At 39.4% G+C, this 20778-nt stretch overlaps 1 protein-coding gene and 1 pseudogene across 1 annotated transcript; one reads left to right on the top strand and one right to left on the bottom strand.

Moving 5' to 3' along the window:
* The first annotated feature begins 2002 nt into the window (after window positions 1-2002).
* On the top strand, window positions 2003-2812 carry LOC148567172 (putative inorganic phosphate transporter 1-9 pseudogene; annotated as a pseudogene).
* Window positions 2813-3017: 205 nt separating this feature from the next.
* LOC107639239 (LOW protein: exocyst complex component-like protein) lies at window positions 3018-7882 on the bottom strand. Its single transcript, XM_016342718.3, has 7 exons — window positions 7634-7882; window positions 7407-7501; window positions 6155-7199; window positions 5170-5691; window positions 4671-4859; window positions 3578-3714; window positions 3018-3500 (listed from the first exon to the last, which is right to left on the bottom strand). The coding sequence occupies exons 1-7, from the start codon at window positions 7727-7729 to the stop codon at window positions 3248-3250; spliced, it is 2337 nt and encodes a 778-aa protein (XP_016198204.3). The 5' UTR covers window positions 7730-7882; the 3' UTR covers window positions 3018-3247.
* Window positions 7883-20778: the final 12896 nt, after the last annotated feature.

Below are 20778 nucleotides of genomic sequence, written 5' to 3'. Positions count from 1 at the left end.
GTAAGATTGGATGGTGAAGGTGGTGCTTGGGATTTGTGTTGTGATTAAAGGTGGTCTTTGATTGATTGATGCATAGCTAGAAGTAACACATACATGTGGACAACTGAATGCACTTCATTGTTTCCTAGAGGGGTAGGTCACAAGCTTCCTTAATTCATTATCTTCAAAATTCAAACAAAAATAGAGGAAAAGCAAAAAATGAAAGCTAAATAGTATGAATGCATGCATGCATGGAATGAAAGAAGAATATACATGCACAAGACAAAGAGGGAGTGTGCATTGGACGCATGTTCCCCTGCCTTAGACGTACCCATACCAAACTTAAGTTTGGTTGTGGTGCGTTGAATGCACCTCTCTATACGTTAAACGCATGGCTAAAAGTGAGAGCCCAGTTGGCTTTGTTGGGGCTGTGTTAGACGCATGGTCCCTGTGTTAGACGCATGGTAAGAATTGAAAGTCAAATTAACTCTATGTGGGGTGCGTTAGACGCACTATGCCCTGCATTAGACGCATGGTCTAGATTGAGAACCATTTGGGTTCTGGTTGGGGTGCGTTGGACGCAACCTCCATGCGTTGGACGCAACCTCCATGCGTTGGACGCATGGCCAATGTGTATGTTCTAGAGACCCCTGTCTTGTGTATCTCTAAATCAAATTGCATGCATGAATCATAAGTAAAAGAAAAAGTAATAAAAAGCTAATGAAAACAATAATTCAAAGGATACTAATGATTGTGTTGCCTCCCAACAAGCTCTTTTTTAACATTACTAGCTTGTCGGTCAGCTCTTTAAGTCAGGATTTTGAACGGATTTTTGACGATCGATGTTGCCTCCAAGATAGTACTTCAATTTCACAGTAAACTTTCTCTAAGAATTTTCCTTGGTAACTTTAATATGGGCGTAAGGAGACACCTTGGTGATAGTGAAGGGTCCAGACCATCTTGATTTCAATTTTCCAGGAAAGAGCCTTTGAGTTGAATAGAAGCACATTTTGTCCAGGCTCAAAGGTTCTTGTTGAAATCTTCTTATCATGCTATATTTTTGTCTTCTCCTTGTATAGCTTGGCATTTTTATAAGCCTCAACTCTAAACTCATCAAGTTCATTGAGTTGAAGCAACCTCTTCTCGCCCACAACTTTGGCATTAAAGTTGAGAAACTTAGTTGTCCAATAAGCCCTGTGTTCCATCTCCATTGGTAAGTGGAAAGCATTGTCATAAACAAGTTGATAAGGAGACATGTCAATTGGGGTCTTGAACGCAGTTCTATATACCCAAAGAGCATCCTCCAATTTCCTGGCCCAATCTTTTCTTGAAACTCCCATAGTCTTCTCTAGAATTCTCTTGAGTTCTCTGTTTGATAGTGAAGGACTTAAGAGGCCCTAGAGATTGGCCCCAAGAGATGCGTTCAACGCATGGAGAGTGAGTTGAACGCATGCCCAAGATTTGAGATCGTTGAGCCTCTGTTTCAGCCACATTGAACGCATGAAAGCTTGAGTTGAACGCATAACGTAATTCACTTGCCAATTTCAAAATCTCACTTTTTACATAAGAAGCTATGTTTGTCACATCATTCTTTTTTCGTTAACATAAAACATTTTAGTTCGTGGATGTGTATTTTTATCACGTTTTTAAATAATTTGATGATAGTTTTGTCAATAACAAAATTTAGGAACATTTTTGTTAATAGCAGAATAATTCGAATGCATTTTTAATTTTTTATTGGTTTACTCTTCTTTTAAATAAATTTTGCTCCAAAATTGAAAAGGAATCCTATGCGACCCATGAATTACACCAAAGAAACCCACAATAAAACGAATGGTTAATTACTATTGAATTTGTAACTTTCTTTATATATGAGTCCCACTATTTTAATATAAGAGTAATTAACCACTTATTTATCACTTTACCAACTCTCTCCTTTACACAATAGTAGATTTGACTCAAGTATAAAATTCTAAAGTAGAATGTGATCATCAGGTACACAGCGCTAGTGGAACAAAACGTGATGCAAGCAGCAAATGACATGGAGAAAGTGATGGATATCTCACTCGCTCAGATTGTTGAAGAAAACTTACCTCCACGCTCTAATTACGCTCTGTTTTCTAAAGAATTCTTTCGTAGACATGGTTCTGATCTCTTTGCTTGCACCTTTAATTGGTTTCTGGTGGACACTGTTTTCTACAGCAGCATTCTATTCCAATCTAAAATATACAAATTCAAAAACACAGATAAGGTAGATGTGTATCAAGAAGCCATTGATATTGCTAAGCTCCAAGCAATAATTAGTGCATGTTCCACCATCCCCGGCTACTTCTTCTCGGTGTATTTCATTGACCGTATCGGAAGAGTTAAGATCCAAATGATGGGTTTCTTCTTCATGGCATTGGCATTTTTCGCCATAGGGATTAACTATGATTCATTCTGGACCAAAGAAAGGAACAAATATGTTTTCTTGGTCCTGTATTGTGTTGCTTTCTTCTTCACTAATTTTGGACCCAACACCACGACATTTATAGTCCCAGCGGAGCTTTTTCCGGCCAGGTTTAGGTCAACGTGTAACGGTATTTCTGGGGCAGCTGGCAAGATTGGTGCGATCATCGGATCGGTAGGGTTTCTATGGGCGTCTCATGGCAAGAATGAAGATCGAGAGGGGTTTCCTGTAGGAATTGGAATGACTCCATCATTGTGCATACTTGGAGGAGTGTGCATAGTTGGTGTGGTTATCACCACTTTTTTCACCAAAGAAACTATGGGCAGGTCTTTGGAAGATAATGAGACTGAGCCTCTAGAAATTGAAGAAATAAATGATCTTTGAAATTTAATGAAAGGTGGGGTGGGTGTATGAAAATTTAATGAAGGTAAATCTTTGATATGAAAGCATGTAAGCTATGTATCTTTATACGCACATACTAGTACTTGCAAATGAAAATTATTATAACTATATCTTCCTCTTCTTATCTGTCACTAATACTATGGTCGGGTTGCTTTAAACCTGTGTTTGTGATGGATAATTGGAGATATTTCTAAGAAAATAGTGGAGTACCTCCCTTACTCCCACAACCCAATTCACCTTTTCAAAAATATACAGATAGATATAGTTAGTGATGCAGGTTTTTGAGCATGCCTAACTCTCTTACAACACAATTGATGGTTTCTACCGGTTAACACCATAAGCTACAATTTTGAAACTGCAAATGGATAAGTAGGGCCAAGTACATGTTTCTCAAAATTTCATGCCTACCTGAAAAATTCAGTTATCTTGATCTGACAAGTTAGAGGGGCTGTCAAGTTCTGCCATGCTAGCAGAAGCAGAAGCAAAAGACTCTGTAGATTCCATTGTAGAAAGCGACGAAACAGTATCTGAATCTGAGACAACTTCATGAACAATGATGTGATCTTCATCATCAATATCAGACGCCTCTGATTCCGATACCCCAAGCAAGAGCTTGTTTATTGCGGACTTTGCAGTTTCGACAAACCATTCATCCTCAGGAAGAGCACTTCTGGTAAATGACAAACTGTTGATATCAGAATCTAAGGAAATGAACAATATAAAAATGATAGCCAGAGAGATGAATACCTTTGTGGCTGAATACCCCGAGCTGAGAAGGTTGTGATGGCACGAGTCATAATAGCTGAAGCTATCTGATGGACATGTCGAGATGGATATCCGGCGAAGCGGGCAATTTCAACAGTAAAGTGCATATCAAGAATTAACTGCCACAAAAGCAACCTAAGGCTAAGAGGAGGGCAAACAAAGTAGCCTACCCATAAAATTTTTCCAAAAATAATATTCGCCACTACTCTCAAATGGGAACTAGAGCCAAATATTACATATTCTTTATTATAGAGAGTAGGCTTATATCATATACTACAGACAAGACAAATGAAATGGAGTTGTTCATAGTTTCAATTAGCGTTAAGTACGATTTTGGTCCCTAAGGTATACGCCGAAAATTTTTTCGTCCCAAACCTTTTTTTGCATACAAAATCGTCCCTAAGATTTAACTTGGTTTTAAAATCATCCTTTCTTTAGGGACCAAAACTGTATGGAAGTGGCGACGGAAGCGGAGGTAGAGGCGGATCGTGGACAGCTTTTTCTTCTTCCCTTCCCCCTTCTTCTTCTTTCCTTCCCCCTTCGCAGGAGCAGAAACACTCTCTTTCTCTTCTTTTTTCTTTTTTTTTTTATTTTATAATTTTTTTTATTATGAGTAACTTGGTCCAAAATTTTAATATTTAAGTAAAAAGAACGATTTTAAAACTTGGTTTTAAACCTTAGAAACGATTTTGTATGCAAAAAAAGGTTGGAGACAAAAATTTTCAGCCTATACCTTAGGGACCAAAATCGTACTTAACCCTTTCAATTACAACTGAAATAAGCATTTCAGATGAAATCAAAGACATTGATAACCACAACAATCACTTATGGAAAATGTAATGCTATTTGTAACAAAATCTGATGATAACCATAAAACTAAGACCTACTTACAGTGATCAATTGGGAGTCATGACTTTTCAGTAACTCATATCGGTTTTTCAATGTTGAAAAATGCATTTTATCATCTAAAACACCATATTAAATCTCCGACAGCATTTTGACACTACAGTATTCATATTTCCTGTAACATGAGATAACATGAAATTATTAGCACATTATGCATGTAAATAAGTACCTGCTGCAAACCAAGTGGTTGCAAGGGAGCTGAATTATCTTCTAATACACCCCAGAACTCTTGCTCATCAGACAACCACATAACAACAGTCTCGGTCAACCTAGCAAGCAAAATTTTCTGTATTTTCTCTTTCCCAAGCAATACATCTCCAGCCACAGTTGCTAATTGCTGCAGCTTTGCAAACAATGCCTGCAAATATAACTACACATCAGTACTGTAAAACAACACAAGAATTATATTACATATAATACATATAGAGACAGATGACTGATGCATGCACACACTTCTGAAATTAAATAAATATCAGAATGAAAGAAATAAATCAATTAATAATGGCTACAGATACATTCTGGAACTCATGCAATCAAGTATCTGTAGTTAATATTGCCATAAGGGAAAGATGGAAGCAAAGAGGTATTATCCACACAGCAGATAAGAAAAAGAAACTAGAAAACACAAGACAAGTTCAGCAGCAGAAACAGAAGAATAGGATAATGACCTGAAATGGAAGTGAAGGCAATGGGCCAGAATCGTAAAGATCATCTCTGTTATCACTCAAGTAAATATGTGCATTCAACCGTGTTTTTCCCTCTCTTGAATAGATGAAAGTCAAAACGTATTGTCGACAGAAGTGATCTCGAAGCTTGTCAAAAGAATGCTGAAGATGTTTCTTCCACTCCTTTAATTCCACACTAGTATTTGTGTTGAGCACGACATTCTCTGAAGGTTCACTGTTTGATTCCTTACTATCACTTTTCCGCATCCATGTTGACAATACAGCATTTGGTAACAGTTCATCCAATATGATAAACGCTACCCCTAATATTGCAAGTTGTTCAGAGTCTGTCTCAGCTCTGAAAGGCACAGCCTCTTTCAGCTCAGGAAGATTGTCATCGTCAGATGGACCAGGCAAAGCTTTGATAAGAGCATCCATGTATTTATCAAATAGTTGTAAAATTCTGCTAAGTACATTTGCTCCAAAGTGCAAACTAGCCATTGGTGTTAGCTGTTCCAATATCTCCTGTAAATTGCACCATAAGTACACCATTTATGTTACAGCAGAACGAAGCAAATTCAAGCAAATGAACTTAGGGGAGGGAATTTATGTAGTACTCAACTACTCATGGATGCAGGAAGGCACATAAAAGTCAACATGCCAAGATAGCTACAAAACTATTCACATATGTTGCATGACATGCACTTGTAAAACCTTCATTTTTCGTTGCAAGTTTTGAAGACTTGGGATATCAAATGCCTATGCCGCTAAATAACAGCATAATTGTTTCCAGTCAGAGACATAGGATGGGGAAATGGAAAAGGAAAAATGGGGAAACTAAAGCAAAGGCTATTCATAACAACTTTAATTTTTTCTTATCCATCCTACAACCGTTAAATGATTCCGCCATGTAAAAGAGAAAGCATAGGCCATATATTAATAATTTTCCATTTACTAATAGATATATCATGTCGTTAAGTGTACTTACTTCAACAATGCGCATAAAACGCATTCCACTCTCAACAAGCATGCTACTAGATGATGTTGCTATAGCAGAAAGTGAAGATGCAAATTGTGGCGACAATGGGAAGCATTCCGTAGATTCAGCCATGTCAAGAACTAGTCTTCTAGCGCGTCTAAAGTTTGATTCTAAAACTTCTTCAAAAGAAGGACGAAGTAGTACCAACAGCAATTTAGACATTTTCAATCCTAGTGACTCCAAGATTGAGCAGTAGTTTAGACTAGCCTGTATACATATGCTAACAGCACGTAAGGCATAAACAGTATCCGCAGATGGTGCATTCTCTTTCACCAATCGTACAAAATATTCAATTTCCCACTCTGCCCACTGAACAATTCTGTTGGTATAAACAGGATTATCTCCAAAAATCAAAGCAGATTCCTTTGTTGCCAGGGAAACTACAGAAAATACAACCTTAGATAATGTAGAAGGAAATGTTGCAGGACACAGAGAACTTGACGGAAGCAAAGCTTCGATTCTCTTTTGGAGGTGAGCCCCAAAAAAATTCAGCAGTTGTTGATGTGCAGTAGGACCTTTTCCAAGTTTTATTAAACCATTTAAGGCCTTCTTCAGCTCAGGGAAACTAACTGAAGGTTGTTCAGTGATTCCAATAAGCTGTTCTTCAAGCATTGCCTTTCTTTCCAATAAATCAGACTTGCACGAGGAAATTTCATCCAGTGAGCTATTCCCTGAGCCTTTCAGATCTGCAGAATTTCTTTCTTCGGCATCTAACGCATCCAACGCTTCTTCAAACTTATGCTCGGCCAGAAGAACATCAAGGTTTTCTAAGAATGTTGTTTTCCGGTCAGTTCCCTCGCATGGTAACGGCTTAATAATTTCAGATATTTCAGGTTCAGATTGAATTTCAGCAGGATCAGGGCTTGACTTATTCCACTCTTCCAATTCACGGCAGACACCTGTCATTAAGTCCTGTACAAGTATACCTTGAGCTGAGATATGCTTTTGCAGCTCAATCAATTCATGCTTCACTTCTACAGCCTCCTCAGATATCCTAAAAAATCAATAACAAAGGGAAAAATGTCTTATACCCCATAAAGTATGCATGTTGCTACTCAATTAAAGCACTACACACACACACACATAAATATATAGAAAAACTGGCAATCCTTACTGGTCAATTTCTTGGAATTTGATAGCACATAAATATTACCAGATTAATGGATTAGGAATGAAGAATAGATATTATTTTTATGTTTACCTTAAGAAAGCCAAGAACTTGGAGTGCATATTGCCACATAAGTTCTCCACAGCATCCTTCAAATCTAAGAGCTCACAGCAAAGTTTTCGAATCCCCTGGTCATATCATCCAAACACAAGAATTAGAGCATAGAAAGGGTTCGTTCAGTGAAATTGAAAAGAGGAGAGAGAGAGAGAGAGAGAGAGAGAGAGAGAGAGAGAGAGAGAGAATGAAGGAATGGAAGGTACCTTTTCGGTGTGAGACTGATAAAGAGAATCGACCTTGGATTGGGGGATGATGCTCTCAATGGAAGGGAAATCATCTTCTTCCTCGCTGCTCTCCATTACTAACTTCACTTCTCAGCTCACTCAACACTGAAACAAAGATCCTCAACCGTTTCGGCTTTGGACCTCAAACGAAACGGAAAAGACCTCCTCCTTATAAATTTTCATTCTTTTATGAAAAGAATTTACAAATTTTTTAGCCCCTATTCAATTGCCTTTTTCTAAAGTACTTTTAAGAAAGTACACTTTTTAGCTCCTAGTTTTTATTATAAATTAAGATGATAAATACTTTCCTATTTTTTTTTTCAAAGATAATACAGGTATTTTATTCAATAAAAAATAAATATAATATTCAAAAATAAAAAAAATAGAAAATTTTTTTTAAATATTTACAAACAGATAAAATTGTAAAAAAAAATAATATAAAAAAATAAATAAGAAATAAATCTTAAAATACTATACATAAGGCAAAATAGATAGTTACTGGTTCAACTTAGACGATATTGCTAGCACTTTTTTACGGAGGCTTCTGTACATACTCAAAGACTCGCCGACACCTCTCCTTCCAAATATTCCAAGCTATAATCAAAACCAGTCGAGCTCTTTGAGGACTTGTCCGTTAAAGTTCAGTTTGTAACACCGAATCCCTCCACCAATCGAAGAACAAGCAACATCTATGGTCTGGAATGAGGTAAGTCAAAGGACTCTTCTTCCACACTAGATTAGTGTCTCCACATAAAAATAGACAGTGCATAAGTGATTTTGGAGCTGACTTGCAGATTGGACAAGTTGCTGGAGTGGATGGGAACCGCTGGTGAATGAGAAAAAGAACATGAAGCTTACCATGGGGGATTTTTCACACAAAGAGCAAAATATTGTGAGAGATTTTCAGCTTCCATAAATGGCTCCAAACTGGCCTCTGTTGCATGGAGTTCGAACAAAATTCAATGGAGGTATGATAAAATTGGTAAGCAATCCTGTACCCTGATACAACATCATGTGTTTTTGCTCTATTCATTACCCATTGAATTTTGTCTTCAACTTCTCCTGGGATTATGGAGAGGATTCGCTGAACAATTTCTGGAGGGAAAAGGTTTGAGATTAATACTTATTTTCACTATTTATTTGACAAAAGCAGGTCTTTCACCCATAACAAATGGTAACAATCTGATAGTACTGCCGCAAATGGTGGAACAGTGAAGGGGTAAGGAGGAGGGAGCCATGGTTCACTGAAAATTTGGATATCACCAGAACTTACTTTCCAACTAATTCCTTTCTCAATAACTCGCCTCCCTTCAAGAATACTTTGTCAACCCCAAGAAGATAAGGTTCCTACTTCTGCTATAAGGATAGAATTAAATATGAAATATTTACCTTTAAGTATTCTAGAAAGAAGAGCGTTAAGTTGAGTCACGATTTTTCAGCACTGTTTATCCAAAAGAGCCAGGTTTTGAGCCTTGAGATATTCGAAACCAAGCCTGCCTTCTTTCTCAGACTTAGTCATCTTATCCCAACTAATCCACACCATTCGCCTTTCAGAACCTTGCTGCCCCCACCAAAACTGGGTTAGAATACTATGAATTTTATTTAGCAAGCTTTTCGAAAGTTTAAAACATGACAATGTATATATTGGTATGGCTTCACCAACTGCTCGGAGTAATACCTGTCTTCCTCCATTAGATAACAAGTACCTTTTTCATCTTTGTGTCCTTTTGAGAATCTTATCTTTGATTGAGTTGAAGGTGGCTTTCTTAGAGCGGTTAATAAGGAAAGGTAGACCAAAATATTTATTCTGTGCACCTATGTGAGAATTATTCAACTGGGCTGCTAAGGAGGTTCTAATCAGCTCTGGAGTGTTATTACTGAAAATAAGACCGATTTATTAAGATTAACTCTTTGTCCATTGAAACTCTCATAAGATTCCAATAATTCTAGAATAAAGGCACAACTATTTTTCAAGACTTTACCGAATAGAATAGAATCATAAGCAAATAGCAAGTGATTTATAGTTGGCCATCTTCTATTTATCTGCTTTGTGTAGCAAGAAGGAAAGTCTTTCTGCACATAATAAGAAAAAAAAAAGGAGGTAGAGGATCACCTTGACAGATGCCTTTATTTGGTTTAAAGAGATCACAAGGTTGACCTTCCACAATAACAAAGTAAGAAACAGTTGTCAACAATTCACGAATCCAGTCAATGAATCTCAATTCAAAGCCTATCTTCTCCATAATAAACCATAGAAAATGCCACTTCACCCTGTCGTAAGCTTTACTCATATCAATCTTGAATGTTATTTCCTATTCCAAGCCTCGCTTCTTTTATTTAAGGTAGTGTATACATTCGTGTGCTATAAGAATGTTATCAGAAATAAGTCTATTTTTCAAGAATGCACTTTGAGTAGGACTAATTACCTTATTTATACACCCTTGAAGTCTGTGGACTAGTACTTTCGAAATGATTCTGTAGACAACAGAGGACAAACTGATGGACCTTATCTGAGTCATATCGCTCACATCTGGGACCTTTAGCACTAGACAGATATTGGTGTGGTTAAATCTTTTCAAAATTCTACCTCCAGCAAAAAAATTCCACGCAACCCAAAATAATCTTCTCTCACCATATCTAAATAGAATTGGAAGAATTTAGTCGTTATACCATCCTCTCCTGGTGCACATTGAGGGTGGATACTAAAAGTAGCTCTTTTTACCTCCTCTATAGAAACAGGTCTTCTGAGCCTACAGTTCATGTTAGCTGTAACCTTAGACTCAACATCTATGAAAAAAGGCCCAAGATCTTTCTGATTAGAAGATGTGAAAATACTCTTAAAGTAGTCTTCATCCACCTTAGTAATATTAGTATTGGTTGTTACCATATCCCCATTATCCCTCCGCATATGTTCTTTAGCCATTTAATTCTAGATTTGTCTTTCCAATACAGTTTCTCGTCCAAATATGCTTTTTTAAGCCGTTGTTCAAGCTCAAGTAATTCAATGTCTCTCACAATGCCTGATGCTCGTTTTGTTCTAGAAGAGCAGTAACTTATACAATCTCCTTTTTAGAATTAGTAGAGCTATTCTTTTGCCAGAGAACCAATCGGTGTCTAACCAATTTAAGCTTATAAAATAATTTGAACATCACTAAACCTTCAATATATGAGTTCCAAACCTCGCTGATGAAATTACGAATTTGTTTTTCACTACATGGTGCACAAATTGTGAATCACACTTTTCACAACTCGTACCACTGACCAGCAAGTGCACTGGGTCGTCCAAGTAATACCTCACGTGAGTAAGGGTCGAATCCCACGGAGATTGTTGGTTTGAAGCAATCTATGGTTACCTTGTAAATCTTAGTCAGGAAGTCAATTATGTTTATCAGTTGAATTGCAAATAAACAATAGAGCATGGATTAAAGGTTACTTGTTATGCAGTAGTGGAGAATATGTTGGAGTTTTGGAGATGCTTTGTCTTCTGAATCTCTGCTTTCTTCTGTCTTCTTGTTCACGCACGCACATCCTCCTATGGCAAGCTGTGTGTTGGTGGATCATCGTTGTCAATGGCTACCTTCCATCCTTCCAGTGAAAACTACGCTCACGCGCTCTGTCACAGCACGGCTAATCACCGGTTGGTTCTCGATCCGGTTGGAATAGGATTTACTATCCTTTTGCGTCTGTCACTAACGCCCAGCCTTCAGGAGTTTGAAGCTCGTCACAGTCATTCAATCCTTGAATCCTACTCGGAATACCACAGACAAGGTTTAGACTTTCCGGATTCTCATGAATGCCGCCATCAGTTCTAGCTTATACCACGGAGATTCTGATTAAGGAATCTAAGAGATACTCATTCAATCGGATATAGAACGGAGGTGGTTGTCAGGCACACGTTCGTGGTTTGAGGAAGGTGATGAATATCACAGATCATCACCTTCATCACAGTTAAGCGCGAATGAACATCTTAGATAGGAACAAGCGTGTTTGAATAGAAAACAGAAATACTTGCATTAATTCATCGAGACACAGCAGAGCTCCTCACCCCCAACAATGGGGTTTAGAGACTCATGCCGTCAGAGAATACAAAGTTTAGATCTAAAAATGTCATGAGATACCAAATAAGTCTCTAAAAGTTGTTTAAATACTAAACTAGTAGCCTAGGGTTACAAAATATGAGTAGACTATGATGGATGATGCAGAGATCCACTTCTGGGGCCCACTTGGTGTGTGCTGGGCTGAGACTTAAGCAATTCACGTGCAGAGGCCATTTGTGGAGTTGAACGCCAGTTTTTATGCCAGTTTGGGCGTTCAACTCCAGCTTTTGATCCTTTTCTGGCGCTGGACGCCAGAATTGGGCAGAGAACTGGCGTTGAACGCCAGTTTACATCATATATCCTTGTGCAAAGTATGGACTATTATATATTGCTGGAAAGCCCTGGATGTCTACTTTCCAACGCAATTGGAAGCATGCCATTTCGAGTTCTGTAGCTCCAGAAAATCCACTTTGAGTGCAGGGAGGTCAGAATCCAACAGCATCAGCAGTCCTTTTTCAGCCTGAATCAGATTTTTGCTCAGCTCCTTCAATTTCAGCCAGAAAATTACCTGAAATTACAGAAAAACACACAACTCATAGTAAAGTCCAGAAATATGAATTTTTCCTAAAAACTAATGGAAATAAACTAAAAACTAACTAAAACATACTCAAAACTATATGAAATTAACCCCAAAAAGCGTATAAAATATCCGCTCATCACAACACCAAACTTAAACTGTTGCTTGTCCTCAAGCAACTTAGACAAATAAAATAGAAGACTAATAAGTTGAGAAGCAATAATATCTCAGAGTTTTTGAGTGAAGCTCAGATTCTAATTAGATGAGCAGGACTAGTAGCTTTTTGCTTCTGAACAGTTTTGGCATCTCACTTTATCCATTGAAGCTCAGAGTGATTGGCATCTATAGGAACTTAGAATTCAGATAGTGTTATTGAGTATCCTATTTCAGTATGATGATTCTTGAACACAGCTATTTTATGAGTCTTGGCCGTGGCCCTAAGCACTTTGTTTTCCAGTGTTACCATCGGATACATAAATGCCACAGACACATAATTGGGTGAACCTTTTAGATTGTGACTCAACTTTGCTAAAGTCCCCAATTAGAGGTGTCCAGAGTTCTTAAGCACACTCTTCTTTTTGCTTTGGACCTTGACTTTAACCGTTCAGTCTCAAGTTTTCACTTGACACCTTCACGCCACAAGCACATGGTTAGGGACAGCTTGGTTTAGCCGCTTAGACCAGGATTTTATTCCTTTAGGCCCTCCTATCCACTGATGCTCAAAGCCTTGGGATCCTTTTTATTTGCCCTTGCCTTTTGGTTTTAAGAGCTTTTGGCTTTTTCTGCTTGCTTTTTTTTTTTTTTGCAAGCTTTATTCTTTGCTGCTTTTTCTTGCTTCAAGAATCATTTTTATGATTTTTCAGATTATCAATAACATGTCTCATGTTCATAATTCTTTCAAGAGCCAACATATTTAACAGTCTTAAACAACAAATTCAAAAGACGTATGCACTGTTCAAGCATTCATTCAGAAGATAGAAAGCATTGCCACCACATTTAACTAATTAGAATTTCTCTTATTAAAACTCGAAATTTTATTGCTTCTTATTCAAAAGATCTACTATTTTATTCATGTTTAATGATGATGAGAAAAATAAACTATAGCTTAATTGGAGATAAAATCAAATAGATACTAATTACTATTATATGACTTCTAAGGTAAACTTTTATAAGGACACTGTCACAGAGTTAAGGCAGAAATTGGAAATTAACAACCTTTATTCTGGGGGCACGGGGGTTCCTCTGATCCTTGGGGTGCTTGGTCCTACAAGAGAAGACTTTTGGTGCTTCAGTTCCCTTAAGTCACGCCCCTGCTCCTCTTGTTCTTTAAACATATAGGTCAGCATTTGACTGTGTTCCTTCTGTTATTTTATTATTTGCTCCATAGCTTCCCGTATCTTGGTGACGGACGTCTCAAGATATTCCCAGTATTCAGCTTGAGGGATCTCTGGGAGGAATTCCTGTACTCTCTTCTTGATGGGATCCTCCTGTGCTTGTTGTCTCTCCATTGATGCTTTGGTGATTGACTTTTCAATTAGGATATATTCAGTTATTCCCATCCTTACTCCAGCGTCCTTGCAGAGCAGAGAAATCACGCTTGGATAAGCCAACCTGGCCTCTTTTGAATTTTTGTTAGCAATCTTGTAGAGTTCAGTGGAAATCAGTTGATGAACCTCCACTTCCTTCCCCATCATGATGCAATGAATCATCACTGCTCTTTTAACTGCGACTTCAGATCGGTTGCTAGTGGGCAACAGAGAACGCCCAATGAAGTCCAGCCATCCTCTGGCGGCTGGTTTGAGATCCTCTCTCTTGAGTTGATTTGGGACACCCTTTGTGTTGGTGGTCCACCTGGCTCCAGGGATACATATGTCCTCTAGAATCTTATCCAGGTCAATGTCTGCTCTCATCATCCTCCTGTTGAAGGAGTCTGGATCGTCCTTTAGTTGAGGTAGCTTTAAGATCTCTCTGATCTTGTCAGGGGTGGTATGAACAATCTTCCCTCTGACCATGGTCCGAAATTCATAGAAGGCAGTTCCAGATAGTTTTTGCTTGTCAGTCTGCCACATATTAGCATAGAACTCCTGGACCATGTTCCTTCCTACTTTCGTTTCAGGATTAGCTAGGACTTCCCAGTTCCTGATTCGAATTTGCTCCTGGATCTCCGGATATTCATCTTCTTTCAGATTGAATCTAACTTCCGGGATCACTGATCTCAGACCCATTACTTTAAGATAATGGTCTGAATGTTCTTTAGATAAGAACTTCCCTTGATTTCAAAGTGGTTTTGGAACGCTCTCTTTCTTGCCTCTTGGAGTGGGTTGTTTTCCTTTGGGAGCCATGATCTTAGTGATCTCGGATAAACACACCAAACTTAGAGGTTTGCTTGTCCTCAAGCAAAAGAAAAGAAAGGAGAGGGATAGAAGGAGAGCTAGGTGCAATTGTTGATAGAGGAGGGGGGAGGCCGAACCCAAATTTAAAGGGATGGGGGGGTGGGTTTTCGAAAAATTGGAAAAGATAAGATAAAAAGATTGAGTTGAAAAAGATAAGATAGAAGATATAGTTTAATTTTGAAAAGATATGATAGATTTTTGAAAAAGATAAATCAGAATTTTGAAAAAGATAATATGGAGATTTGAAAAAGATATGGATTAGTTGAAAAGATTTTTTTTGAGTGAAAAAGATAGATTTGTTTTCAGAAAAGATTTGAAAAGAGTTGGATTGAATTTGCAAAGATGCCTGGTGCTTATGGATTAAAATACATTTGATATATTTTTTTTTGTGGTAGGGTTTTTAGAAATTATGGAATTTAGAAATCAGGGTTCTTGACATGTTTATGTAAAAATCATGCATTGAAGCATAAAATTTGAAATTAAAATGGAAATACGTGTGGGAAAAATTGAATCTGGCTCCTCCCTGCCTTCCTGGCGTTTGAACGCCCAAACACTGCCTGTTTTGGGCGTTCAGCGCCCAATTGCTGCTCTCCTGGGCGTTCAACGCCCAGCTGCTGCCATTACTGGCGTTCAACGCCCAGTGGGTGCCCCTTTCTGGCGTTGAACGCCCAGCTGCTATCATCACTGGCGTTTAGCGCCCAGTGGATGCCCATTTTGGGCGTTGAACGCCCAAAATGCTCTTTTACTGGCGTTTTCTTGCCAGTGAGATCTTTTTCTCTGTTTTGTGTGCCGAGGTCTTCTGTAAATGATTATTTACCCTGTTGTCAATGAACTCTATATAAACAAATAAAAATAAAAATAGAAATAGGGCAAAAATGCTCAGAGGATTGTTGCCCCATGGCTGGGTTGCCTCCCAGCAAGCGCTTCTTTATTGTCTTTAGTTGGACCTTGCTGAGCTTTTAATCTAGCTTCAGCCTTGAGCATTCTTGCTCAATGTTGCCTTCAAGATAATGCTTGATTCTCTGTCCATTGACAATGAACTTCTTATCAGAATCAATATCTTGAAGCTCCACATAACCATATGGTGACACACTTGTAATCACGTATGGTCCCCTCCACCGGGATTTCAGTTTCCCGGGGAATAGCCTGAGTCTAGAGTTAAACAACAGGACCTTCTGTCCTGGTTCAAAGATTCTAGATGACAGCTTTTTGTCATGCCACTTCTTTGATTTTTCTTTATAAAGCTTGGCATTTTCGAAAGCTGTGAATCTGAATTCCTCTAGCTCATTTAGCTGGAGCAATCGTTTTTCTCCTGCTAGTTTGGCATCAAGGTTTAGGAATCTGGTTGCCCAGTAGGCCTTATGTTCCAGTTCCACGGGCAGGTGACATGCCTTACCATACACGAGTTGGTATGGAGAGGTCCCTATAGGGGTCTTGAATGCTGTCCTGTAAGCCCACAGAGCATCATCCAAGCTCTGTGCCCAATTCTTTCTACGGGTATTTACTGTCCGTTCCAGGATTCTCTTTAATTCTCTGTTAGAGACTTCAGCTTGCCCATTGGTTTGTGGATGATATGGAGTGGCCACCTTGTGGCGAATTCCATACCGAACCATGGCAGAGTAAAGCTGTTTATTGCAGAAGTGAGTGCCTCCATCACTGATTAGTACTCTAGGGACACCAAATCTGCTAAAGATATGTTTCTGGAGGAATTTCAGCACTGTCTTAGTATCATTGGTGGGTGTGGCAATGGCCTCAACCCATTTTGATACATAATCAACTGCCACCAAAATATAAGTGTTTGAATATGATGGTGGGAAGGGTCCCATGAAGTCAATTCCCCATACGTCAAACAACTCAATCTCTAAGATTCCTTGTTGAGGCATGGCGTAACCATGAGGTAGATTACCAGCTCTTTGGCAACTGTCACAATTACGTACAAACTCTCGGGAATCTTTATAGAGTGTGGGCCAATAGAAGCCACATTGGAGGACCTTGGTGGCGGTTCGCTCACCTCTGAAATGGCCTCCATATTGAGATCCGTGGCAATGCCACAGGATCCTCTGTGCTTCTTCTCTAGGCACACACCTACGGATAATTCCGTCTGCACATCTCTTAAAGAGATAAGGTTCATCCCACAAGTAGTACTTTGCATCAGTAATTAATTTCTTCTTTTGTATCCTGTTGTACTCCTTGGGTATGAACCTTGCAGCTTTATAGTTTGCAATATCGGCAAACCATGGTGCTTCCTGAATGGCGAATAAATGCTCATCAGGAAACGTCTCAGAGATCTCAAGAGAAGGGAGGGACGTCCCTTCCACTGGCTCTATCCGGGACAGATGATCAGCCACTTGGTTCTCTGTCCCTTTTTTGTCTCTTATTTCTATATCAAACTCTTGCAGAAGCAATACCCATCTGATGAGCCTGGGTTTTGAATCCTGCTTTGTGAGTAGATATTTAAGAGCAGCATGGTCAGTATACACAATCACTTTTGATCCTACTAAGTATGATCTGAACTTGTCAATGGCGTAAACCACTGCAAGTAGTTCTTTTTCTGTGGTTGTGTAATTTTTCTGGGCATCATTTAGAACGCGACTGGCATAATAAATAACATGCAGAAGCTTGTCATGCCTCTGTCCCAATACTGCACCAATGGCATGATCACTGGCATCACACATTAGCTCAAATGGTAATGTCCAGTCTGGTGCAGAAATGACTGGTGCTGTGACCAGCTTAGCTTTCAGCGTTTCAAACGCCTGCAGGCACTCTGTGTCAAACACAAATGGTGTGTCAGCAGCTAGCAGATTGCTTAGAGGTTTTGCGATTTTTGAAAAATCCTTTATAAACCTCCTATAGAATCCTGCATGCCCCAGAAAGCTTCTGATTGCCTTAACATTGGCAGGTGGTGGTAATTTTTCAATTACCTCTATTTTTGCTTGATCCACTTCTATTCCCTTGTTTGAGATTTTATGCCCAAGAACAATTCCTTCAGTCACCATGAAGTGACACTTTTCCCAGTTTAAAACTAGGTTGGTTTCTTGGCATCTTTTCAAAACAAGTTTTAGGTGATCAAGACAGGAGCTGAATGAGTCTCCAAATACTGAGAAGTCATCCATGAAGACTTCCAGAAATTTTTCCACCATGTCAGAGAAAATAGAGAGCATGCATCTCTGGAAGGTTGCAGGCGCATTACATAGCCCAAATGGCATCCTTCTATAAGCAAACACTCCGGATGGACATGTGAATGCTGTTTTCTCTTGATCCTGGGGATCTACTGCAATCTGGTTATAGCCTGAGTAGCCATCCAAAAAGCAGTAATAATCATGACCTGCTAGTCTTTCTAGCATCTGGTCTATGAATGGTAAAGGAAAATGATCCTTTCTGGTGGCTATATTGAGCCTTCTGTAGTCAATACACATGCGCCACCCTGTAACTGTTCTTGTAGGAATCAGTTCATTTTTTTCATTATGAATCACTGTCATGCCTCCCTTTTTTGGGACGACTTGAACAGGGCTCACCCAGGGGCTATCAGAAATAGGATAAATAATCCCAGCCTCCAGTAATTTGGTGACCTCTTTCTGCACCACTTCCTTCATGGCTGGATTTAGCCGCCTCTGTGGTTGAACCACTGGTTTGGCATTATCCTCCAATAGGATTTTGTGCATGCATCTAGCTGGGCTTATACCCTTAAGGTCACCTATGGACCACCCAAGAGCTGTCTTGTGTGTCCTTAGCTCATGAATAAGTGCTTCCTCTTCCTGTGAATTTAAAGCAGAGCTTATGATCACTGGAAAAGTGTCACCTTCTCCCAGAAATGCATATTTCAAGGATGGTGGTAGTGGCTTGAGCTCGGGTTTATGAGGTTTTTCCTCTTTCAGAAGAGAGTTCAGAGGCTCTTTCATGTCCCCTGAATCCTCCAAATCAGGCTGAACATCTTTAAAGATGTCTTCCAACTCTGATTCGAGACTCTCAGCCATGTTGATCTCTTCTACCAAAGAGTCAATAAGATCAACTTTTATGCAGTCTGTTGATGTGTCTGGATGCTGCATGGCTTTGACAGCGTTCAACTTGAACTCATCATCATTGACTCTCAGGGTTATTTCCCCCTGTTGGACGTCAATGAGGGATCGTCCAGTTGCTAGGAAGGGTCTTCCTAGAATGAGAGTAGCACTCTTGTGCTCCTCCATTTCCAGCACAACAAAGTCAGTGGGAAAGGCGAATGGCCCAACTCTGACAATCATGTCCTCAATCACGCCTGATGGGTATTTAGTAGAACCATCAGCAAGTTAGAGACATATCCGGGTTGGTTTAACTTCTTCAGTCAAGCCAAGCTTCCTGATAGTGGATGCAGGTATTAGGTTAATGCTTGCCCCAAGATCGCATAAAGCTGTCTTGGTGCAATTACCTTCTAATATGCATGGTATCAGAAAACTCCCAGGGTCTTTAAGCTTTTCAGGAAAGCTCTCTAGAATGACTGCACTGCATTCTTCAGTGAGGAGAACTCTTTCTGTTTCTCTCCACTCCTTTTTATGACTCAAGATCTCTTTCATGAACTTGGCATAAGAAGGTATTTGCTCAAGTGCCTCTGCAAATGGAATCTTTATTTCAAGAGTCCTTAGATAATCTGCAAAGCGAGCAAATTGCTTATCCTGCTCTTCTTTCCGGAATTTTTGAGGATAAGGTATCTTGGCTTTATATTCCTCAACCTTAGTGGTTAAAGAAGCCTTTTTAGAGGGGTTGTTATCAGCACTTGTGTGTGTCTGATCCCTCACTGGCAATTGAGTGCCAGAGTCAGAAGCTGGAGTGACGTTAGACGCCAGCTCACTGTCTGTTCCTGGCGCCTGAACGCCAGAAATGTGCCCATTTTGGGCGTTCAACGCTGGATTCTGCCCCATTTGGGCGTTCAACGCCAGATTCTTGCCCATTTCTGGCATTGAACGCCAATTCTGCCTTGTTTCTGGCGTTGAACGCCAGTTTTGGGCATGGTCTGGGCGTTCAGCGCCAGCCTTCCACCTATTTTCTGGCGTTTTAGCGCTAGAATTAATTTTCCCTGGGCTCTTACTGTCCTCAGGTGAATCTTTGGTGGGTTGCTCATTTCTCGAATTTTTGATGCCTTGAGGTAGGGTATTTAATGTTTTCCCACTCCTTAATTGAACTGCTTGGCATTCTTCTGCTATTTGCCTTGATAGCTGCTGCTTTGTTTGCTTGAACTGTTCGTCCATTTGTATATTAGCTGTCCTTGTCTCCTGTAGCCTGTCCTTGAATTCAGCTAGCTGCTTTGTTAGAAAATCCAATTGCTGATTGAATTCAGCAGCTTGTTTTACAGTACTGAATTCAGCAGTTACTGTTTTAACCTCTTCATTCATGGAAGGGTTGCTGCTTAGGTACAGATGCTAATTCCTGGCAACTATATCAATGGGCTCTTGAGCCTCTTCAATTGTCTTTCTCATATGGATAGATCCACCAGCTGAGTAGTCTAGAGACATCTGAGCTCCTTCTACAAGCCCAGAGTAGAAGATGTCTAACTGAACCCACTCTGAAAACATTTCAGAGGGGCATTTTCGTAGCATCTCTCTGTATCTCTCCCAGGCATCATAAAGAGATTCATTATCTCCTTGTTTAAAGCCTTGGATGTCCAGCCTTAGCTGTGTCATCCTTTTTGGAGGAAAATACTGATTCAGGAATTTTTCTGTCAGCTGTTTCCATGTTCTTATGTTGGCCTTAGGTTGGTTATTTAACCACCTCTTAGCTTGATCTTTTACAGCAAATGAAAACAGTAATAGTCTGTAGACATCCTGATCTATTCCATTATCATGCACTGTGTCAGCAATTTGTAAAAATTGTGCCAGAAACTCTGTAGGTTCTTCCTGTGGGAGACCGGAATACTGGCAACTTTGCTGCACCATGATAATGAGCTGAGGATTCAACTCAAAGCTACTAACTCCAATGGAGGGTATGCAGATACTACTCCCATATGAAGCAGTAGAGGGGTTAGAATATGACCCCAGAGTCCTCCTGGACTGTTCATTTCCACTTATGTCCATGATGGATAAAGGGATATAACTTGGATTGATTTACCTTTTTATTTATTTTATTTTATTTATAAAAATTTCTTTCGAA

The sequence above is a fragment of the Arachis ipaensis genome, chromosome B4 (assembly GCF_059453495.1).
Source record: "Arachis ipaensis isolate K30076 ecotype BB chromosome B4, ASM5945349v1, whole genome shotgun sequence".
NCBI lineage: Eukaryota > Viridiplantae > Streptophyta > Magnoliopsida > Fabales > Fabaceae > Arachis > Arachis ipaensis.
The sequence above is the reverse complement of the archived record's forward strand: the minus strand, read 5'-3'. Positions and strand labels throughout refer to the sequence as shown.

What these genes read in the sequence shown, in the direction of transcription:
- LOC107639239 (XM_016342718.3), bottom strand. Translation starts at nt 7,729, where the DNA reads ATGGAGAGCAGCGAGGAAGAAGATGATTTCCCTTCCATTGAGAGCATC. An exon ending in TGCCTTCACTTCCATTTCAG is followed by an intron (nt 4,860 to 5,169) that starts GTCATTATCCTA and finishes TTATATTTGCAG; the next exon opens with GCATTGTTTGCAAAGCTGCA. An exon ending in CGGGGTATTCAGCCACAAAG is followed by an intron (nt 3,501 to 3,577) that starts GTATTCATCTCT and finishes GTCATTTACCAG; the next exon opens with AAGTGCTCTTCCTGAGGATG.